Raw genomic sequence first — 23192 nt, forward strand, 5'->3', positions numbered from 1 at the left:
AAGCAATTATAAGGTAGTTAGTGGGGTAATTAATCACTTCTGTGGTGTGTAAATAAGTAGAGCCTATTCTAGGTCAGTATAAATTGTCATTTAGAAAGGTATTGAATGTAAGTCAATCTGAATTTGTTAAGGGGAGATTGTTTCTCATTAACTTAGTTGAGGAAATAATGGGGAGGATGGATATGGGCAGGGTATATAATGCATTCTACCTGGGTTTCGCATGGCTTTTGACAAATTATATCATACCATGAGCTCATCCAAAAGTTATAAGCCCAAGGGAGAGTGGCAAATCAGATCCAATCCTGACCCAGTAGCAGGAAGCAGAGGTTTATGACAAACTTATTTACTTAGTTAGCGATACAGAGCAGAGTAGCCCCTTCCAGTGCTTCGAGCTACTCTGCCCCAACAACCTCTGACAAACTTGATGAACCCCAACAATTTATAATGACCAATTAACCTATCCACACGTCCGTGGACTGTGGGAGGAAACTGGAACACTTGGGGAAAACCCATGCATTCCACAGTGGGTGGGGAGGAGAATGTACAAACTCCTTACAGAGGGTGCTGAAATTTATCTCTGAACTCCAGAATGCCTGGAGGTGTAATAGTGCTCTGCTAATCACTACACTACCATGGCACCCCAAACCCTTGTTTCAGTGATGGGAAAGCAGTCAGCAGTGAAATTCCATGGGGTTTAATACTTTGAATCTTGATGTTGTAGTATTTATTAATGACTTAGACCTAAATGTAAGGATCATTTTGCAGAAATTTGTTAATGGTAAAAAACTGCTTATTTGGTAGATGGAAAGGATAGAAGATTTTGACCTTAGGAAGATATGAGTTTTCTGGTTATAAAGTTAGAGTGTCATAGAGGACTATAACACAGAAAAGGCCCTTTGGCCCCATCTAGTCCATACCGAACTTCTATTCTGCCTAGTCCTATTGACTTGTACCTGGCCATAGCTCTCTACACTTCTCCCATCCATATATCTATCCAAACTTCTCCACCACTTCCACAGGCACCTTGCTCCACACTTGCATCACATTCTAAGTGAAGATGTTCCCCTTCAGGTTCCCTCAAATACTTCACCTTTCACCCTTAATCCCTGATCTCTAGTTCTAGTCTCACCTAACCTCAGTGAAAAAAGCCTGCTTACATTTATCTTATCTATACTCCTCATAATTTTGTATACTTCTATCAAATCTCTCCTCATTCTCCTACACTCCAGGAGATAAAGTCCTCACCAATTCAGCAGTCCTGGCAAAATCCTTGTAAATTTTTTCTGTACTCTTTCAATCTTATTGGTGTTAGTTGGGGTAAAAAAAAGTTAACTGGACGAATCCAGGCAAGTATTTGAAGAGTTACAAGGAAAGGAAATAATAAATGGAAGGATGCCACATCTCGAGGAGGAGAAATACCTTATGACCCTCAAAGATAACAGGGTAGGTTAATAAAGTTGTTAAAAAGATATACAGGACACTTTTACTAATGAGACAAAGAACAGATGAGCAGGGAGGGCATGCCAGAACTGTAGACAACATTCAGACCAGAGTTTGAGTCTTCAAATTGTAGGAGAAGTGATTACATTTGACAAGGTGTAGTGGAGATGTACATGGATGTTGTAAAAGGATTGAATAAACCTGGAGTTGTAGCCTTTAGGACAGAATATAGACAAGTCAAGTGCATAATATTATATTCGGCTTAGACTTAGATGGAATAAACAGCAATAGCCTATATCCAAAGGAAGCAGAGTACAAAACAAAGGGACAGAGATTTAAAATGATTGATAAGAATGGAGAGAAGGTGAGAAACAAGAAATATCTACAAGGTCATTGAGATCTGGTATTTATTGCTTTTAATGGAAGACGCAGAATGCGTCTTCACATTTACAGAGTCTTTGGATGTGCACTCAAAGTACTGTGTCACGATGTTCGAATGTGGAATTAGTAGTTAAATTGAAATGGGAGATCCTGCCTTTTGTGGCAGACTGAATGAAAATCTGTACTCACACAATGGACCAAATGACCACCTTAGATTTCATGACCAAATGATGATTTTCATGATAAGTAATAGGAAAATGAAAAGTTTTTTTTTCTGAAAACTGCTACAAATGCACAAAGGAATTTAAACTGCACATAAATGGTTGTCACCCTCTACCGCTTTGGCATGTTAAGCATATTTCATCATTGTACATGAGAGTACAGATGAATGAAAGTGAAAACAATCAAACCCAGAGGACCTTTTCAGTCCAGGAGAAACATCTCAGCCCAAAATATCAACTGTTTATTCATTTCCATGGATGCTGCCTGACCTGCTGAGTCACTCCAGCATTTTGTGTATATATTTTGCTTTGGATTTCCAGCATCTGCAGAATTTATCTTGCTTACTGCTTCTTTTTACATCACTGAGGTTGCAGAGTGCTGAACTTCACACATGATGCTCTAGCATCACATCTTGTTCAATTGATTGTAAACAAATGAGAAGGTATCTACTACTTCAAAAGCTAGAAGCACCAAAACTAAAATGAAATTTTGTTTTTGTTCAGCATGCTCTATATGGTATTGAAACATTTTATAAACCATCGAGCCTTCAGTAATCAAGAATGAGATCTAAACTAAGGTAAGTAAGAAGTATGTAAGGAAAAGTTTTTTGAAATTCTCAACATGGTTCCACATCTGATGAAAATCAAACAATAACTTCAGATGATGGACTCCTGAAATATAAAAAAGATCCAGCGCTTTCCCGGCATATATGTTGAATAAACACTTCACAAGCTTCCAGTCGGATACAGGTATTTACAATTGATGTTTCAGTGACAAAATCTGCCATCTTCTTCAGGGATGATGCCTGCGCATATCTAGTCTGGTGGTATTTATACACCCATAGTCCATTCCTCGTGATTGGTGAGTCCTCTTCCAATCAGGCTTCCGCTCTCCCACCTTGCCTACAATCAAATTCCAGTTCTTAGAGCGAGGCATTTGTTTTTGTTAAAATTCTTTTCCTCTAGTTTCCTTCACTAGGTAAAAGGGCTGACAGAAAAATCCGGAAACATAACAATGAGGAGGAACCCATCACTACTGCCTGTCTCCCCTATATTTCCACGATTTCTGGACGGATTGTCATGATCCTGAAGAAATACCGGATGAATCCATTGACAAATCCATAAGGAAGCTCATATTACAGTTTATACGGGTCAATGATGACCTGGGACTCAGGTCAGCTGGCTTTTACAGGATTCCCTGTGAATGCAGAGCAGCATATATCGGCCAGGCAGGACAGATGGTGGAAACCCACATCAAAGAGCACAGAAGGTGTATCTGTTTAGGTTACCCAGAAAAATCGGTCGTAGCAGAACTCTGCATTCACAATGGCAATGGGATTGATTTTGGCACAAAATTTCTGTGCCGTGCCAATGGCTTTTGGGACCACCTGGTAAAGGAAGCCTTTGAAATAAAACTAGAGGAAAAGAATTTAATGAAGATGAAGGTCGCGCTCCAAGAAAGAACTGGAATTCTATTGTAAGCAAGGTGGGAGAGGGGAAACCTGATTGGATGAGGACTATCCAGTCAGGAGGGTCGGACGACGGAGGTATAAATACCACTGGACTAGACGTGCCCAGGCATCATCCCTGATGAAGATGGCAGAGTTTGTCCTCAAAACGTTGGTCATAATCGATACCTGTACCCAGCTGGAAGGCCGTGAAGAACTTATTCACCTAAAATATATAAGTTCCAAGTTCAAAGTAAATTTACTATCGAAGTACCTATATATCACCATAAACAACCCTGAGATTCATTTTCTTGTGGGCATACTCAATAAATCCATTATGAAATAATAACCATAATAGAATCAATGAAAGACCACACCATCTTGGCGTTCAACCAGTGTCCAAAAGATAACAAACAGTGCAAATACAAAAAGAAAAACAAATAAGCAATACATATTAAGAACAAGGCATGCAGTGTTCTTGAAAGTGAGTCTATATGTTGTGGGAACATTTCAATGTCGGGGCAAGTGAAGTTGAGTGTCGTTATTCCCTCTGGTTCAAGAGTCTGATCGTTGAGGGGTAATAACTGTTCCCGAACCTGGTGGTGTGGGTCCTGAAGCTCCTATGCATTCTTCCTGATTGCAGCTTTTTAATATAAACAGGAAGTGTTGGAAAATTTAGCAGCTCAGGCAACATTTGTAGCAAAACAACGTTATGAAGTCTACATGATGCTGTATGGTCATACTATTATAGTTTGTACAGCCAGCATCACCCAAGTTTCACATGGCAACTTGTCAGGCAGACAAAGGAGCTTAGCTGCCTATTTAATGGCCACATCATCTTAGCTTCTTATGGGCATTCTGTTTATTTCCTCTCACTGTCAGATCCCACACTCTTTGCAACTTACTCACTTTCTCTTTTCGACAGAGTGTCAATTAGAGGTGAAGGTGATGTAGCCATTAAGTAGTTAGTTAAACTCCTTGGTCTGTATGGCAGGTTGCCAATGTGAAATTTGGGTCATATATCATCTAGCTGACTATACGAACAATGCAGCCTGACTTTACAACACTACCCTGACTTCATAACTGCTTCTTTTTACTCAATTCTTGCCTGAGCTGCTGAATTTTCCAACATTTTCTGTTTGTATTTTAGACGTCCATCACTTGAAGTTTTGCTTTGATTTTCATCTGATGTGGGATCATGTTGAGAATTATTAACAGCATTTTCTTTAGATATTCCTTATTTGTAAGTTCTGTGTCTTATGTTCTAAGTGTGACGATAATTCTGATTGACTTGACAGCTTTTCACTAAACGTATTTGCTTTAGAAAAACCTTTAAAGACAAGGCATGAAATGAGGTTGAACCAATGCAGATCTGGAGTGCTATATTTAAGTTTAAAACTCATAACTTCAACTGAGTGAGAAAAACTAAAATAGAATCCATTGATCCTTGCTGGGAATTGCACTTGTTTGGGTTAACACAGCGTAGGCTGGAATTATTCAAGTTAACAGCAACAATAATCTTAATTTAGATACCATTGTTAACATACCAACAATTTTCTGAGGTTCTTCACAGGATATTACTTAATAAAAACATTGACAATAATGTACTTAAAGAGATATGACCAAAATATTAATTACAGAGGTAGCTTTTAAACAGCGCTTTAAATGGGGGAAAAGCCAGGTGGGGTGGGTGGGGGGGGGTCGCATGTGGAAATATTAGAAAAGAATTACAGAGCTGAGGAACTTGGTAGCTCAAGAAGTCAAACCTGGATGAGTAACAACATCCCAAGTGGTTGTGTACCGAATGAACAAGGATGAGACTCTGGCCACCTTCAGAAGCAGCAACAAGAATTTTAAAATGAAAGTTTTGCTTAAACTAATGGACACCAGTGTTGGCGCGTGGCCAAGTGGTTAAGGCGTTTGTCTAGCGATCTGAAGGTCGCTAGTTTGAGCCTTGGCTGAGGCAGTGTTTTGTGTCCTTGAGCAAGGCACTTAACCACACATTGCTCTGCAACGACACTGATGCCAAGCTGCATGGGTCCTAATGCCCTTCCCTTGGACAACATCGGTGTCGTGGAGAGGGCAGACTTGCAGCATGGGCAACTGCTGGTCTTCCATACCATGTTGCCCAGGCCTGCACCCTGGAAACCTTCCAAGGCGCAAATCCATGGTCTCACGAGACTAATGGATGCCTATAAATGGAGACCAGCAAGAATAGAGGTATAAGGAACACAAGAGCAATGGTAATGTGGGTTGAGATATGATATAAAACAAGGAATTTTGGATAATAGAGTAACACCCACAAAATTCTGGAGGAACTCAGCAGGTCAGGCAGCCTCTATGAAAAGGAATCTATCAACAAGACTTGGCCCGAAACCTCAGCACTTCATTCTTCACTATTGGTGCAGCCTGGCCTGCCGAGTTCCTCCAGAATTTTGTGTGTGTTGGTCTGGATTTCCAGTACCTACACAATCTTTTGTGTTTAGAATTTTTGGATAATTCCAGGGTTACAGCGACCAGATTGATAGCCAGTGGTGTATTGGAATAGTTAAGTCTAGATGTTAGAGGTTAGGAAGATGTGGATGAGAATTTCAGACTAGATGAGCTGAGGTAAAGGATGGAACTGGGTAAAAATAGAAGATGATGGAGACCCTCAGCAGCTCAGGCAGCACTAATGTATGAGAAACACTTAGCATTTCAAGTCCTGGATCCTCATTAGAAAATTCTGACTAGTGGTCCAGGAGGATCTGAAACATTTACTATACTGTCTTCCACCGATACTGCCTGACTTGCAGAGTGATAATCTCTGGTGTTTATTTCTACTTTCAGAAAGCTGGGTGATAATAAGAGTGTAGGAACAGGTACAATTCATGACTAATCTAATATGAGTTCTCAGCTTTGATTCAATGTGAGAAATCTGGACAGGCAGCATCTGTGGAAGGAAATACTTGAGGATAAGAACTTAGAAAGCAACTTGCTAATTTCTTCCAGCATGTAATTTTAGATTCCAGGCATCGGAAGTACATTGCATTTGATTTAATATTCATTTGAATGTTTTGCATGTGGGGAGGAGGTTATGATCAACTGTGAGGAATCTGCTGCAATACTCTGTGCAGGAGTAATATGAAGATGCTGGCTGTACTTAGGGACGTTGGAGGTAGTGATTGAAGCACTTAGAAGATACTTTTGCAAATATTACAAGCACTAAGTTAGAGCTATATCACCTTTATTGCACATTGCTGTCAGATATGTACCTGTGCAGATGAAGCTTGGCAACCCGCCATAGATTAGATCATCGTTGTCTGGTAGAATAAATGGACATCGGGCCTGGACTTCCAGGCAGTATTGCTTACAAGGAATCCTGCGAGGACACAGAAGTTGTGAGGCTTTGAAATACTCCGAACACAGCCATGCTTTGTAGACTGCCTAAAAGATCAAAGGAGGGGATATTTGGGTTGGGGGGTCAGAGGTCAGAAAAGAGAGAAAAAAAACATATTTAACAAAAGTCCATAAGTCTAATGGCATATTTATTTATTTCATTATTTATTGTGATACAGTGCAGAATAGGCCCTTTGGGCCATGCCACCCAGAAACCACTGAATTGATTCTAGGCTAATCATAGGACAATTCACAATGACGAATTAACCTATGTGGGAGGAAACCAGAGCACCCGGAGGAAATCCACGCGGCCATGGGGAGAACGTACAAACTGCTCAGAGACAGCAGCGGGAATTGAACCCCGGCCGCTGGTACCGTAAAGCGTTGTGCTCACCATTACCCTACCGTGAGGCTGGATGGCTTCATGCACTTCTTCTAAAGTATTAATATTGGATAGCACTTTCAAAGCATAAAACTATCACGTGGTCAGGTATAAGGACCCATGCCCTTAAGCTGTTTATTCTCCAAAGCTTGAAGTAAGTTATTTTAGCGTGACATTACAGCCAAGAATACTAAAGCATACTAGCCCATTCAGCTCAATTTTGGACCCAACGGAGCTAGTTTTCCTTCACTTTTACCTAAGTGCATTCTAATGTCTGTCTTTTGAATAATCATATTTGGTAAAAATAATATTGGAATTGATGGATTACAAGCCTGAACTTTGGTGTGGCAAAACTGTTTTTTTTTAAATTTCAGTTGGGGAAGTCCTTTCCTTAAAGTGTTTCATTCCTCTTTGTTGGTTTTCATGAATCATTTCAAAGTGGAAGGGTGAACACTTTGATTCGATTGAAGCAACACTGAAGCTGGGTAAGTTTGATAGGAACTCTCAGACAGTGGAAGGCAGCAACAGTAGCCCTACTACTTAAGGAAGGAGAGACAGATAAATCAGGGAATGAGAGTAGGATGGGAAATCACAATCAGAATCAGGTTTAAAATGACTGGCATATGTCATGAAATTTGTTGTCTTTGCAGCAGCAGTACAATGCAATACAGAATAATAGAGAAAAACAACTGTGAATTACAGTAAGTATATATATATTTCAGTGTTATGTGTGTGTGTGTGTGTGTGTGTGTGTGTGCGTGTGTGTGTGTGTGTGCGTGTGTGTGTGTGTGTGCGTGTGTGTGTGTATATATATATATATATATAAAAAATAGTTAAATGTTGGAGCGTATGGGGTGTCAGGGAGGGGTAGCACCTCTGGTGAGGGAACATGTCATGTCCTTTTCAGGGCGGTTAGGCCACCTTTGGTCCCCACCTGGCACTCAGCTCTCACCTGTGGCTCCCCGTAGCTGTTTGCACGCGACAGCGGCCACACCCCGGGCAACGGCTTCGACAAGCCGGCTAAACCAGGTGAGGGTAGCCGATGGGTCTCAAACCCTCTGTGAGATAGGGAGTTGTCTATCCCAGCATGTGAAGACAGACTCCGGTGGACTGAGCGGATGAGACCAGTGGAAGGTCCAACGGTCAAGAAGGTGGTCTCTGCAAGCGTTGTGGAACGCGTAGAGCAGGACAAGACACAGAAGACGTCCTGGTCATCCATTGCGCCTAGTCCCATCTCCAGTCGTCTCGACTCTGTCTTGCCACTGGATCCAGATGGGAATTGGGAAGAGAGAGTGAGGCTGATGCTGCGCAACTCTCCCTCACTTAAATCCAAATCATGCGCTAGTCTGGACACCATCATCATCATAATGGTGTCAAGGTCTTCATCGACGACGATGATGGACAAACAACAGTTAAATAAGTAGTGCAAAAATAAAAAAAGTGTATTGAGATATTGTTCATGGTTCAGTGTCCATTCACAAATCGGATGTCAGAGGGGAAGAAGCTGTTCCTGAATCATTGAGTGTGTGCCTTCAGGCCTCTGCACCTCCTTCCTGATGGTAGCATTGAGAACAGGGCATATCCTGGGTGCTGGGGGTCCTTTTTGAGGGATTGCACCTTGAAGATATCCTGGATACTACAGGGGCTAGTGCCCATGACGAGCTGACTAACTTACAGCTCTCTGCAGCTGACTTTGATCCTGTCTGTGCAGTACCACACCACCACCCCCATACCAGACGGTGATGCAGTCAATTAGAATGCTCTCCGCGGTACGTCAGTAGAAATTTGCGAGTGCCTTTGGTGACATACCAAATCCCCTCAAACTCCTAATGAAACATAGCCACTGCCATGCCTTCTCTATAGCTGCATTGTTATGTTGGGCCCTGGGTAGATCCTCAGAGATCTTGACACCTAGGAACTTTAAATTGCTCATCCACTCCACTTCTGATCCCTCTATGAGAACTGGTGTGTGTTCCCTGGTTGGAATTGATATTATGGAAATGTTAACAGGGCACCTTGAAAATGAGGATAAGATCTGGCAGGGTCAACATGGATTTCTGAATGGGAAATCATATTCGATTAATTTAACTTGAGGGCGGCACAATCTTCCCATGATCATGTAAATTTCCTCCTGCATTCCAAAGATATATGCATTCAAAGGGTTAGTAGGTTAATTGGGTCACGTGGGTATAATTGGGTCGCATGGGTTTGTTGGACCTGTTACTGTACTGCATCTCTAAATATAAAAAAAACCTGTCTTTGAAGTTGTTATTGCTTAGTGCAAAAAAGATTATTAATGTAAATTAGAGCATGCAGTATTGTGGGTAATATATTGAGCTGGACAGAGGATTGGTTAAAGGACAGGAAAAGAGGAGTAGAAAATGTTGGGGTGGATGGCTATCACTAATAGGAATATCATAGGGAATGAGGATGGGGCCCAACCTGCTCACCATCTATAGCAATACCTTGGATGACAAGTTTAACAATAGTTTTTGCAGGCTTGCTGATGATGCAAAGGCAGCCTTTAAAGAGGGCCCAAAAGGATGGAGACAGGAGGATAAAGACAGGTTAAGGGAAAAGCAAAGCTGCAGCAGCTAACTATCATGTGGAAAAATTTAAGGTCTTCCACTTTGGCAGATAACATAAAAAGGTGGTGTATATTTTAAGTGATGAGAGATTGAAAGGCGGTGTTCAGAGGTAATTAATTGTACTTGAATTGTTGAAAGTTGCCATTCAAGTACTGAGAGTTATTAGGAAAGGAAATGGTATATTGGCCTTTTTTACAGGAAGACTCGAGTGTAGGAGTTGAGGCATCCTGCTCCAATTAGAGAAAGCCCTGTTGAATTTACATCCGGAATATTGTTTACAGTTTTGGTATCCCTTCTTAAGGATATACATGCAAAAGAGAGAGTAAACATCCTCTCATTTAACCATTTTCACCCTGGGATAAAGGTGCTGGCTGCCCACTCCATCTAGGCCTCATCATCTTTTACATCTCTAACATACCATCCCACATCCAGCTTCACTCCGGAGGAGAAAGGCTAGCTTGCTCAACCTTTCCTCATTCAACGTGCTCTCTAGTCCAGGCAGTATCCTGGTAAATCTCCTCTGCACTCTCTATACAGTTTCCACATCCTTCCAAAAATGAGGTGACCGGAACTGAACAAAATATTGTAAATGTGGTATAATCAGAGTTCTAAAAACCTGCAATGGCAGTTTTGTCATATAAAGCAGAGGTAATAAAGGTGACATACTTTTGTGTATTTAAGGGAGTAAGAGAGAAGCACATTATGACTTGGAACATGACAGCATGAAATTGATGTTCCCTGGCTAAAATATCTCGGAGCAGGGGTAACATTCTGGAATAAGGAATCCACCTTTCAAGACAGTGGGATGAGAAGAAATTACTTCACCCAACAATTTCAAAGGAATCTTCGGAGTTTTCTCCCCAGTCGTGCTCTGGACACTCAGTTCAAGTATGAAATTGAAATTTAGAAGTTATCATTAAAGAGTATAAGCTAAGACAGGAAAGTGGCACTGAGGTAAAAGCTCCATCCTGCTTCCCTTTCTTTTGCTCTTATGTTTCTAGTTCTTCTGGCTGCTAACATTTATTCACAGTCTCGAATTATGCCTGAGAGATGATGGTGAGCCATTTTCTTCAGTTGCTTCCTTTCCGGACCTGGAGCACTGGGGGCTGAGGGTCAACCTGGCAGAAGTTTAAGAGCGGCACACTGTAGAATGGGTAGGTAGAGTCTTTTTTAGGGTAGGACTATCAAATACTAGTGGGCAAAGGTTTAATGTGAAAGGGGGAGAAGTTTTAAAGATGTGCAAGGCAAGTTTTTTGCACAGAGAATGGTAATTGCAGTGCCGGGGAGGTGGCAGAAGCAGAGATGATTGGAATGCTTAAAAAGCATTCAGACAGGAACATGAACCATAAGAACATAAGACCATAAAACATAGCAGTAAATTAGGTCATTATTCGACTCATTAAGTCTACCCCAGCATTCTATCATGCCTAATTTACTGCTCCTCTCAACTTCATTCTTCTCGTAACCTTTGACGTCCTCACTAATCAAGAACCTATCAACCTCTTCTTTAAATACACCCATTCACTTGACCTTCATAGCCATCTATGGCAATGAGTTCCACAGATTCATCATCCTCTGGCTAAAGAACTTCCTCTTCATCTGCGTTCTAAATGGAGTTTTTGTATTCTGGGTCTGTGCCCTCTGGTCCCAGACTCCCCTACTATCAGAAACATCCTCTCCATACCAACTCTACCTAGGCCTTTCAATGTTCTGTAGGTTTCAATGAGATTCCCCTCAGCTCGCTCTTCTAAATTCCAGTGAATACAGACTCAGAGCTATCAGACACTCCTTGAATGGGCAGGAATGCGGAGATATAGACCATGTGCAGACAGATGAGATAAATTGGATTAATATCATCGTGGGATAAAGGACCTCTTTCTATACGTTCTGTGCAGCTTTTGTATTGAACAGGTTTTATCATGTTGTTGGCAGCATCTTCCATCATGCTACTGATGATTGACTAATGGGCTGGTAATGAGATGGATTGGAATTGCCCTCCCCTTGAATGAGACAAACTGGTGCAATTCTCCATATTGCTGGATAGATTCCAATTTTGTAACTGAAGCATAATTCCTTGGCTAGTAGTGCAGATCACACAGAAGCTGGGATTTTTGCCAGGAATCACAGCCTTTGCTGTTTCTAGCACTGTCAATTGAACTAGGCAAGGGCTGGCTTTAGCGATGTTTAAGGGGCAGGACTGGGTCAGCTCCTTATCACTTCTGAGGCACAATTGCTTCAGCTGTGTCTCATTGAAGCTGGTGATGTTATGGGAGACCCCACCATCTCAGCTGTTCATTTGACTGCCACTATTCATTACTGAATGTTCTAGAACTGCAGAGATTTGATTACATTTACATGTTTTGTGATCGTTTAGCATGGTCTACTGACAACTAAACTCACTGTTTGATGTGGTGCAAACCAGTGCCACTGCTTCACCAAGCTGGCACCTCAACTTTACCTATACCCACCCCAGCTCCTGGCATGCTCTTCTACATTCCTCATTGCACAAGGGTTGATCCTTTGACTTTAGCAGAGTGATGGACATGGGTGATCACAAAGTTACAAATTGGGCTTCTTTGCAAATGGTTCAAATGTCACTTAAGTATGGAAATAAAAGTAATGTCTTTTTCATAGATGCAATTGTTCACAGGATGTGAATATTGTAATCAATTCCACCATTTGTTGTTCATCCGTAATTGTCCCTAAAATGATGAGGCCATTGGGAGTCACATAGAAGTTAGACAAGGAATGAACGGCAGATTTCTTTTCCAGACTGACATCAGTGAATCAGACGTGTTTTCTCTAGACAAAGCAGTAATTTTGTGTATTCTGTTACCAAAACAGGGATTTGCTATTAAATTCCAGATTTATTTAATTACTTGAATTTAAATCCCCAGCTCTAATAGTAGGATTTGAACGTGTGCCTCGATCAGTAGTTCAAAAGTCTGGTTGCTGGTTGAGAGACTTAATTGCTAAGCCGCCATGAACCATCTAAAATCACAGAAAGAAGACACAAGCTCTGGACTCAGTTTCAAGGACTCTGCATGTTCTCAGTATTATTTCTATTTCTTCATGTGTTTGTTTATTACTCATTGAGATACAGCACAGAATAGGTCATTCTGGCCCTTCGAGCCACACTGCCCAGCAGTGCCCCATTTAGACCATAAGACCATAAGACAAAGGAGCAGAAGTCGGCCATTCGGCCCATCGAGTCTGCTCCGCCATTTTATCATGAGCTGGTCCATTCTCCCATTTAATCCCACTCCCCCGCCTTCTCACCATAACCTTTGATGCCCTGGCTATTCAGATACCTATCAATCTCTGCCTTAAATACACCCAATGACTTGGCCTCCACTGCTGTCTGTGGCAACAAATTCCATAGATTCACCACCCTCTGACTAAAAAAATTTCTTCGCATTTCTGTTCTGAATGGGCGCCCTTCAATCCTTAAGTCACGCCCTCTCGTACTAGACTCCCCCATCATGGGAAACAACTTTACCACATTCACTCTGTCCATGCCTTTCAACATTCAAAATGTTTCTTTGAGGTCTCCCCTCATTCTTTTACACTCCAAGGAATACAGTCCAAGGGCGGACAAACGTTCCTCATATGTTAACCCACTCTTTCCCGGAATCATTCTAGTGAATCTTCTCTGTACCCTTTCCAACGTCAGCACATCCTTTCTTAAATAAGGAAACCAAAACTGCCCACAGTACTCCAAGTGAGGTCTCACCAGCTCCTTATAGAGCTTCAACATCACATCCCTGCTCCTATACTCTATTCCTCTAGAAATGAATGCCAACATTGCATTCGCCTTCTTCACCACTGACTCAACCTGGAGGTTAACCTTAAGGGTATCCTGTACTAGGACTCCCAAGTCCCGTTGCAGCTCTGAACTTTGAATTTTTTCCCCATTTAAATAATAGTCTGCCCGTTTATTTCTTCTGCCAAAGTGCATAACCATACACTTTCCAACATTGTATTTCATTTGCCACTTCTTTGCCCATTCTTCCAATTTATCCAAGTCTCTCTGCAGATTCTCTGTTTCCTCAGCACTACCGGCCCCTCCACCTATCTTCGTATCATCAGCAAACTTAGCCACAAAGCTATCTATTCCATAATCCAAATCATTGATGTACAATGCAGAAAGAAGCAGCCCCAACATGGACCCCTGTGGAAAACCACTGGTAACCATCAGCCAACCAGAATAGGATCCCTTTATTCCCACTCTCTGTTTCTTGCCAATCAGCCAACACTCTATCCACGTATGTAACTTTCCCATAATTCCATGGGCTCTTATCTTGTTAAGCAGCCTCATGTGTGGCACCTTGTCAAAGGCCTTCTGAAAATCCAAATATACAACATCCACTGCATCTCCCTTGTCTAAGCTACTTGTAATTTCCTTAAAAAATTGTAATAGGTTTGTCAGGCAGGATTTTCCTTTAAGGAATCCATGCTGAGTTCTGCCTATTTTGTCATATGCCTCCAGGCACTCTGTAATCTCATCCTTGACAATTGACTCCAACATCTTCCCAACCACCGATGTCAAGCTAACAGGTCTATCATTCCCTTTTTTGCTTCCTTACCCCCTTTTTAAATAGCGGAGTGACATTTGCAATCTTCCAGTCCTCTGGAACCATGCCAGAATCTATCGACTTTTGAAAGGTCATCGCTAATGCCTCCGCAATCTCCACAGCTACTTCCTTCAGAACACGAGAGTGTATTCCATCTGGTCTGGGAGATTTATCTACCTTTAGACTATTCAGCTTCTGGAGTACTTTCTCTGTCGTAATTGTGACTGTGCACACTTCTCTTCCCTGCCACCCTTGAGTGTCCGGTATACTGCCGATGTCTTCCTCAGTGAAGACTGATGCAAAATACTCGTTCAGTTTCTCTGCCATCTCCTTATCTCCCATTACAATTTCTCCAGCATCATTTTCTATTGGTCCTATATCTACTCTCACCTGTCCTTTACTCTTTATATACTTGAAAAAGCTTTTAGTATCCTCTTTGATATTATTTGCTAGCTTCCTTTCATAGTTAATCTTTTCCCTCTTAATGACCTTCTTAGTTTCCTTTTGTAAGCTTTTAAAAACTTCCCAATCCTGTCTTCCCACTAATTTTTGCTTCCTTGTATGCCCTAATTTACTCCTAGCCAATCAAGGGACAATTTACAATGACCAACTAACCTACCAACTGGTAGGTCAATGGATTGTGGGAGGAACCTGGAGCACCCGGAGGAAAGCAAAGCAGTGACAGGGAGAACACACAAACTCATTACAGGCAGCAGCAGGAATTGAATCCAAGTCGCCTGTACTGTAAAACATTGTGTTAACCATTACACTACCATGTATGTGTGTAGTTATATACATTTGCATATTGCATATTGGTTGTTTGTCAGTTTTTGTCTTCAGTTTTTCATTGATTCTATTGTATTTCTCTGTTTTTCTTGATGCCTGTAAGAAAATGAATCTCAAGGTAGTATATTGTGATATACATGTACTTTGATAGTAAATTTGCTTTGAACTGTGAACACAAGCAGTTGGTGTAATTACATATTTCCATTCCACAATTAAACCTGCTTATGCCATTTATAAATCTGCAATTTAAATTATTCACCTGATAATTAGTCTGTTTCAGTTGCCAAGATAACATACAAACATCTGTTTTGTTGGTCAGTGGTGCAGCAAAAAACATGTCATAATCTATATGTAATTTACTTCTGGAAATTTGTGAAAAACTGAATACATTGTGTTATTGATTCAGAAAAATTATGGCTCACTTATCAACACAAATAGAATGCTGGAGGAACTTAGCAAGTCAGACAACATCTATGGAGGGGAATAAACAGTTGCCTTTTTGGCCTGAATCCAATCTTTCAATAAGATTATTTATTCCCTCCATAGATGCTGCCTGACTTGCTGAATTCTGCCAACATTTTGTGTGTGTTGCTGAAGATTTACAGCATCTGCAGAATCGCTTGTGTTTATGATTTACTACTCATATTTAAGCCAATTTAATGGATTAGTACAGGAGTTCCCAGATTTTTTTAATGACATGGCCCCTACTGTTAACTGAGGGATCAGTGGACAGTATGAAACAAACATACCTGAGATAGCCATATATACTGTGGGATGACAGAAATTACCAGCACTTTGAAGTAACAACTAATTCAACAAGGAACCCCTCTACCTGGGACATACCTCCACCTTGCTGCTGCTGTCAGGCAAGTGGTGAAGAAGCCTGAAGTCCCACATCACCAGGTTCAATAACAGCTGCTTGCCAACAACCATGAGGTTCTTGAAATGACCTGCACAACTCTAATCCTACCTCAGCAATGGAACACTACAGACTCCCATTGCACTACCATGGACACATTGCTGAAGTTCCTTTTACACTATTGTCTTATTTTGGCCATTCTTTTCTTTCTCTCTTCACTGCCTTGCCTAATTTATGTATAACAGATTGCACAATTAGTCTTCTTTTGCACATTGGTGGTTTGTCCGTCTTTATGTCCAGTTTTTCATTGATTCAGTTGTATTCCTTTGTTGTACTGTGAATGTCTGCAAGAAAATGAATCTAAGCCAAATGAGAGAAATCTGCAAATCCAGACAACACAGATGAAGTGCTGGAGGAACTCAGCAGGCCAGCCAGCATGTATGAAATAGTACTGTGAACTTTTTGGGCTGAGACCCTTCACCAAGACTGGAAAAAAAGATGAAGTGCCCTTCATTTACCTCCTACCCAAGATTCACAAACTTGTCTGTCCAGGTAGACCTATTGTTTCTGCTTTTCCCTGTCCCACTGAACTTATCTCTGCATACCTTGACTCAGTTTTATCCTGCCTTGGTTCAGTCCCTTCCTACCTAATCCGTGACACTTCACACATTCTTGATCTTTTCAATGGTTTCAAGTTCCCTGGCTCCGATCATCTTATTTCCAAATTGGATGTCCAGTCCCTATATACCTTCATCCCACACCAGGAAGGCCTCAAACCTCTACGATTCTTTCTGGACACCAGATCCAACCAGTTCCCCCCCACCACCGCTCTCCCCCATCTTGTCCTCATTCTTAATAATTTCTCCTTCAGCTCCTCCCACTTCCTTCAAACAAAAGGGGCACTTGCATGGGTCCCAGCTATGCCTGCCTGTTTGTTGGCTACATGGAACAGTCTATGTTCCAAGGCTAAACTGGTATAGAACATAGAACAAAGAAATCTACAGCAAATTGAAGGCCCTTCAGCCTACAATGCTGTGCTGACCACGTAACCTACTCCAGAAACTGCATAGAATTTCCATATTGCATAGCCCTCTATTTTTCTAAGCTCCATGTACCTATCTAAGAGTCTCTTAAAAGACCTACCAACATCACTAGTAGTGCATTCCATGCACCCACCACTCTCTGTCTGGAAAAACTTACTTCTGACATCCCCTTTGTACCTGCTTCTAAGCACCTTAAAACTATGTCCCCTCATGTTAGCCATTTCAGCCCTGGGAAAAAGCCTCTGGCTATCCACACAATCAAAGCCTCTCATCATCTTATACACTTGTTTAAAATGAGAGAAAGTCAACATGATTTCGAAGGAGAAGATGGCGACACGACAGCAGCGTGTGCGGCCTCTCTGGTGTTGAATATCTGTTATGTCAAGTAGGGGACCGTGCACAATTCTGATTTGATGGAGGTGGACGTGAGAGTACGGAGGAACATCTGGAAAACTTCTGAAATGCCTGCTTTGCTGCCACTGTTACTGTGTGGTAACCGGAATCTCTGGAGCAGAAGGCCCCAAAATCCTCGGCTTTGCTTTGTTTCAGCGGCCGGGGCGAGGTCGAAGGCGCTCGGCAGAGAATGGCGCTCGGGGGGCTGTATTGGAGGGGCTGGTCGGAGGCTCGAAGTTTTTGGACGGATGGACTCAGTGTCGGCTGTGGTCAGCTGCTTCCAAGGCATCGGCAAGTTGACGGTGCCTGGAGGTTTATGGCAGGGAGTTTCTCCCTTTTGCCGCTGCTATCGGGGACTCGGGGACTTTTGAGACATTTTTTACCGTGCCTATGGTTTGTTCTTCATCAAATTATGGTATTGCTTTGCACTGCTGTAACTAGATGTTATAATTACGTGGTTCTGTCTTTGGTTTGTCCTGTTTTCTGTGATATCACTCCGGAGAAACATTGTATCATTTCTTAATGCATGTATGCATTTCTAAATGACAATAAAAGAGGACTGAGTGTTCTCATAATCTAATCTAATGATTTGAGAGAGACATGTATATTTCAAAAACAAAGGATAAGAACAAATGTAAAAAATCATTGTATTTCAGTCGGAGGGGTGAATCTATGAAATAGTTGTAGTGAGAATTTAAAACCATGCACCACACTTAACAAGTTTAAAAAAATGTAAAAATAATTTATTGAACAAATATAAAATACATGATTTTAAATGAATGGGAGTAATGTAAATAAATGATACTTGGAATTGGATTTTGTGTTAAAGGATTATGAATTTTTTTGTTTTGATGTGATGATTGACGCCAAATATGTTGTTGTATAAGTAAGAGGGGTAGGCGTAATAAGCTGTAGCTTCAGCCTACACCCTTTTGGTCTGTTTTAAAGAATATCTATGTTTTTTTGTTGTAATTTTGTCCTATAAAATCATTGTTGAAAATGATGCTTTTTGTTATGTTTGTACTGACCGAAATAAATTTCATTCATTCTTTCACTTCTGACAGGTCACCTCTCATCCTCTGTTGCTCCAAGGAGAAAAGACCAAATGCACTCAACCTGTTCTCATAAGGTATGCTTTCCAATCCAGGCAACATCCTTGTAAATCTCCTTTGCATTCTTTCTATAGTATCCACATCTTTCCTGTAATGAGGTGACCAGAACTGAAGTGGGATCTAAGTAAGGTCTTACATAGCTGTAACATTACTTCATGGCTCTTGAACTCAGTCCCACAGTTGATGAAGGCCAACACACCATACGCCTTCTAGTATCAACCTGCACAGCAGCTTTGAGAGTCCTATGGACACAGACCCCAAGATCTCTCAGATCGTCCACACTTGCCAAGAGTCTTACCATTAATATTATATAATGTCTTCAAATTTGACCTACCAAAATGAACCACTTATCTGGGTTGAACTCCATCTGCCACTTGTCAGCCCAGTCCTGCATCCTATCGTTGCCCCGCTGTAACCTCTGACAACCCTATTGCTCCCCAACTTTTTCTGTGCTACATCAATGACTGCATTGGGGCTGCATCCTGTGCTCATGCAGAGCTTGTCAACTTTATCAACTTTGCCTCCACTTCCACCCCGCCCTCAAATTTACCTGGTCCATTTCCAACATCTCCCTCCCCTTTCTTGATGCCTCTGTCTCTTTATCTGGAGACAGTTTATCTACTGATGTTTATTATAAACCCATAGCTACCTGGACTATACCTCTTTCCACCCTGTTGCTTGTAAAAACGCCATCTCCTTCTCTTAATTTTTCCATCTCCGCTGCATCTGCTCTCAGGATAAGGCTTTTCATTCCAGAACTAAGATGGTGTAGTCCTTCTTCAAAGAAAGGGCTCTGTTTCCTCCACCACCAATGCTGCCCTCAACCGCATCCCTTCCAATTCACGCACGTCTGCTCTTACCTCATCATCCCGCCACCCTACCAGGGATAGGGTTCTTCTCGTCTTCACTTACCACCCCATTAGCCTCTGCATCCAGCACATAATTCTCCATAACTTCTGTCATCTCCAGCAGGATCCCACTACCAAGCATATCTTTCCCTCCACCCCACTTTCTGCTTTCCACAGGGGTTGCTTCCTCTGTGACTCCCTTGTTCATTCGTCCCTCCCCTCTGATCTCTCTTCTGGCACTTATCCTTGCAAGCAGAACTAGTGCTACACCTGCCCCTATACCTCCTCCCTCACTACCATTCAGTGCCTCAAACAGTCCTTCCAGGTGAGGTGACACTTCACCCATGAGTCTTTTGGGGTCATCTACTGTATCCAGTGCTCCCAGTGTGGCCTCCTATATAGCGGAGACCCAACACAGATTTGGAGACCACTTCGCTGAGTACCTACACTCTGTCTACTAGAAAAGGTGAGATCTTCCAGGGGCCTCCCATTTTAATCCTGCTTCCCATTCCCATTCTGACATGTCAGATTATGGCCACCTCTACCAGTGCGTTGAGGCCACACTCAGGTTGGAGGAGTTGGAACACCTTATATCCTGTCTAAGCAGCCTCCAACCTGATGGCATGAACATCAATTTCTCAAACTTCTGGTAATACCCTCCACCCTTAAACATTTCCCATTCCAGTTACCCTCTGTCAGCTCATCTCCATACCTGCCTATCACCTCCCTCTGATGGCCCTCCCCTTTTCTTTCTTCCATGGCCTTCTGTCCTCTCCTATCAGATCCCCCCCTTCTCAGTGTATCTCTTTCACTAATCAATTCCCCAGATCTTTACTTCACCCTTCCCCACCTTCCTGTTTCACCTATCACCTTGTGGTTCTTCCTCCCTCTCCCACCACTTTCTTACTCTGACTCCACGTCTTTTTTTCCAGTCCTGATGAAGGGCTTTGGCCTGAAACATCGATCGTACTCTTTCCATTGCTGCTGCCTGGCCTGCTGAGTTCCTCCAGTATTTTGTAAATTAATCTAAGTGTAATATTTGGTGACACATACATACCCTGATAATAAATTTATGTTGAACTTTAATTATGTTCTCTGTGTTGTCTGAACTTACATGTTTGTGAAGTTTATCAATGTACCTCACTGTACTCGCACATATGACAACAAACTAGATTTAAAGATTCAAGATTCAAATATATTTGTTGTCACAGAATATATAAATTATACAACCTTGAGATTGCTTGCTGACAGCTAGCCTCAAAGCAACAAACCCGAAAGAATCCAATTAAAGAATTAAAAATAAAAATAAAAGACTTACACTCAATGCGCAAGAGAAAAAAAATACAAATCTTGCAAACAATTGAAGCAAACACAGCATCCTGAACCAAACCAAATGGGAAATGCAGAAAAAAATCAGCTAGTTAGGCAACATCTGGGAGAGAAGAGAATCCAGTCAACATTTCAAGTCATTACTCCTTCCTCAGAACAGATTTTTGATTTTCTGACCCAAAACTTTGTTTGATTTCTCTTTCTACAGATGCTACTTGGACAGGCTGAGTTCTTTCAGAATTTCTAAGGTTGTTTTGTATTCCAGAATTTGCAGTTCTATATGTTTATCACAATAGATCTCTAAGATGAGTGGGTAGCTCTGGAGGACGGAGAGAAGAAAAATAACCGGAGGGCTGCCTGTGCTTATTTAAACACTTTTGTTGTCAGGAGCAGCAAAAATGCTGGTGGGATAATTCATTCTGATATGTGTGTCCAGCATGACCCCCTTCCTCTTCACCATCTGACATTTAGTCAACAGCCCTTCAGAAAATCTTTCTGACCCTAAAATAAAGCCCACATGAAACAATAGTGGACATTTTCCCAAATAACTGAAAAGCCAAAAGTATATGGATGTCAGACAATGATTAATTTAATGGGAATTGAATGAAAGAAACTTGGATAACCATTGTCTTAACCTGTTTTTGATGTATTTCTATTATTCTTGAATAATTATCATGTGTTGGCGCGTGGCCAAATGGTTAAGGCATTCGTCTAGTGGTTTGAAGGTCGCTAGTTTGAGCCTTAGCTGAGGCAGCGTGTTGTGTCCTTGAGCAAGGCACTTAACCACACATTGCTCTGCGACGACACCGGTGCCAAGCTGTATGGGTCTGAATGCCCTTCCCTTGGATACCACCGGTGGTGTGGAGAGGGGAGAGTTGCAGCATGGGCAACTGCTGGTCTTCCATACCACGTTTCCCAGGCTTGAACCCTGGAAACCTTCCAAGGCGCAAATGCATGGTCTCATGAGACTAACAGATGCCTATATATATATTATTTATGGAATCAACACACTGCCAGTTTGTGCTACAGTGGCTGGAAGATTTGACTGGACCAGCTTTTGTATGAAACTACTGAAGCAGTTTTGTATGGGTCAGTTCCTTTTTATTTCTATTGATTTAAAGATACAGCAAGGCAACAGGTCATTCTGAACTAATGAATCCACACTGCCCAATGACACACATATGATCTATTAACTACTAACCCGTTTGTCTCTGGAACGTGTGAGAAAGCTGGAGCAGCTGGAGGAGAGTGAGTTTTAGCCTGTTGTATTCTTTAATAGTCCTTTTTATACTGTGCGCAACATGACCAATCTTAGTGTCACCTGCAAACTTGCAGAATCACCAATCCACATTTTCATCTAAATTATTGATCCCAAAAGGGAAGCCACTACTCTTCCTTAGACAATTTATGCATTGTGAAATTTCATGAACTGAACTGGAAGGATTAGTAAACCTATTTTAAGTATCTTATAGGTGTCTTAGGTGTCTATAAAGAAGCTGGGAGTGTCCTGGTTGGATATTAGATTCACCACTACCTTCACCACACAAACACAACCTTTGGATGACTGAGGAAAAAAATATTGGAACATCAGATATCTGAAGTAACACTCACAAAATGCTGAAGGAACTCAATAGGTCATGCAGCAACTACGGAAATAAACAGTTGACGTTTTGGGCCAAGACTCTTCTTCAGGACCGGAAAGGAAAGGGGAAGATGCAAGAATAAAAATGCGGGGGAAAGGGAAGGGGAACAGCTAGAAGGTGACAGGTAAAGCCAAGTGGTATGAAATATAAAGGACTGGAGAGGAAGGAACCTGACTGGAGAGGAGAATGGATCATAGGAGAAAGGGAAGGATGAGGAGATGCAGAGAGAGGAGATAGGCAGGAATGAATGATGAACCAACCTCACACCTCACTACTTTTGCACTACTTTATTTTTTTAAATTATACAGATGTTTCTCATTGCAGTTTATAGGTATTTTACGTATTTCTCTGTACTGCAGATGCAAAACAACAAATTTTAGGACATATGCCAGTGGTATTAAACCTGATTCTGATTCTGACATTACAACCTAAACAATATCAGCAGCATTTACACACATTAAATGTATCAACTTAACATTCCATCAGGGATTATCCATAAAATTCATTAAAGATTTGTTTTTCTCATTCATTTGGATAATCAGCCCGAATGTTCTTCCTTAAACAAATCCTTTATATAGAAGCTTTTCTTTCCTTACATCTCTCATATTGCCTCTGTTCCATTGTCCTTGGGTACTGGAGCATGTTGTGCCAACATTGCAGCCAAAATTTCAAAGAAAAATTGTAGGACGGAAAGCTCATTAATATTTGTCAGACTGTCATATTGTTTATATAAGTTCCACACACATCTTGTCAGCAGGGAGTAAAAC

At 41.5% G+C, this 23192-nt stretch overlaps 1 protein-coding gene across 1 annotated transcript in view; it reads right to left on the reverse strand.

Annotated features, from left to right (window-relative positions):
* nalf2 (NALCN channel auxiliary factor 2) overlaps nt 1-23192 on the reverse strand; it is a 479744-nt gene that overhangs the window by 35928 nt on the left and 420624 nt on the right. Inside the window, exon 2 of the mRNA XM_072269771.1 lies at nt 6745-6916. Within this exon, the coding sequence (XP_072125872.1) occupies nt 6745-6916 (172 nt within the window). The remainder of the gene's footprint in view (nt 1-6744; nt 6917-23192) is intronic.

The sequence above is a fragment of the Mobula birostris genome, chromosome 10, assembly GCF_030028105.1.
Source record: "Mobula birostris isolate sMobBir1 chromosome 10, sMobBir1.hap1, whole genome shotgun sequence".
Lineage (NCBI taxonomy): Eukaryota > Metazoa > Chordata > Chondrichthyes > Myliobatiformes > Myliobatidae > Mobula > Mobula birostris.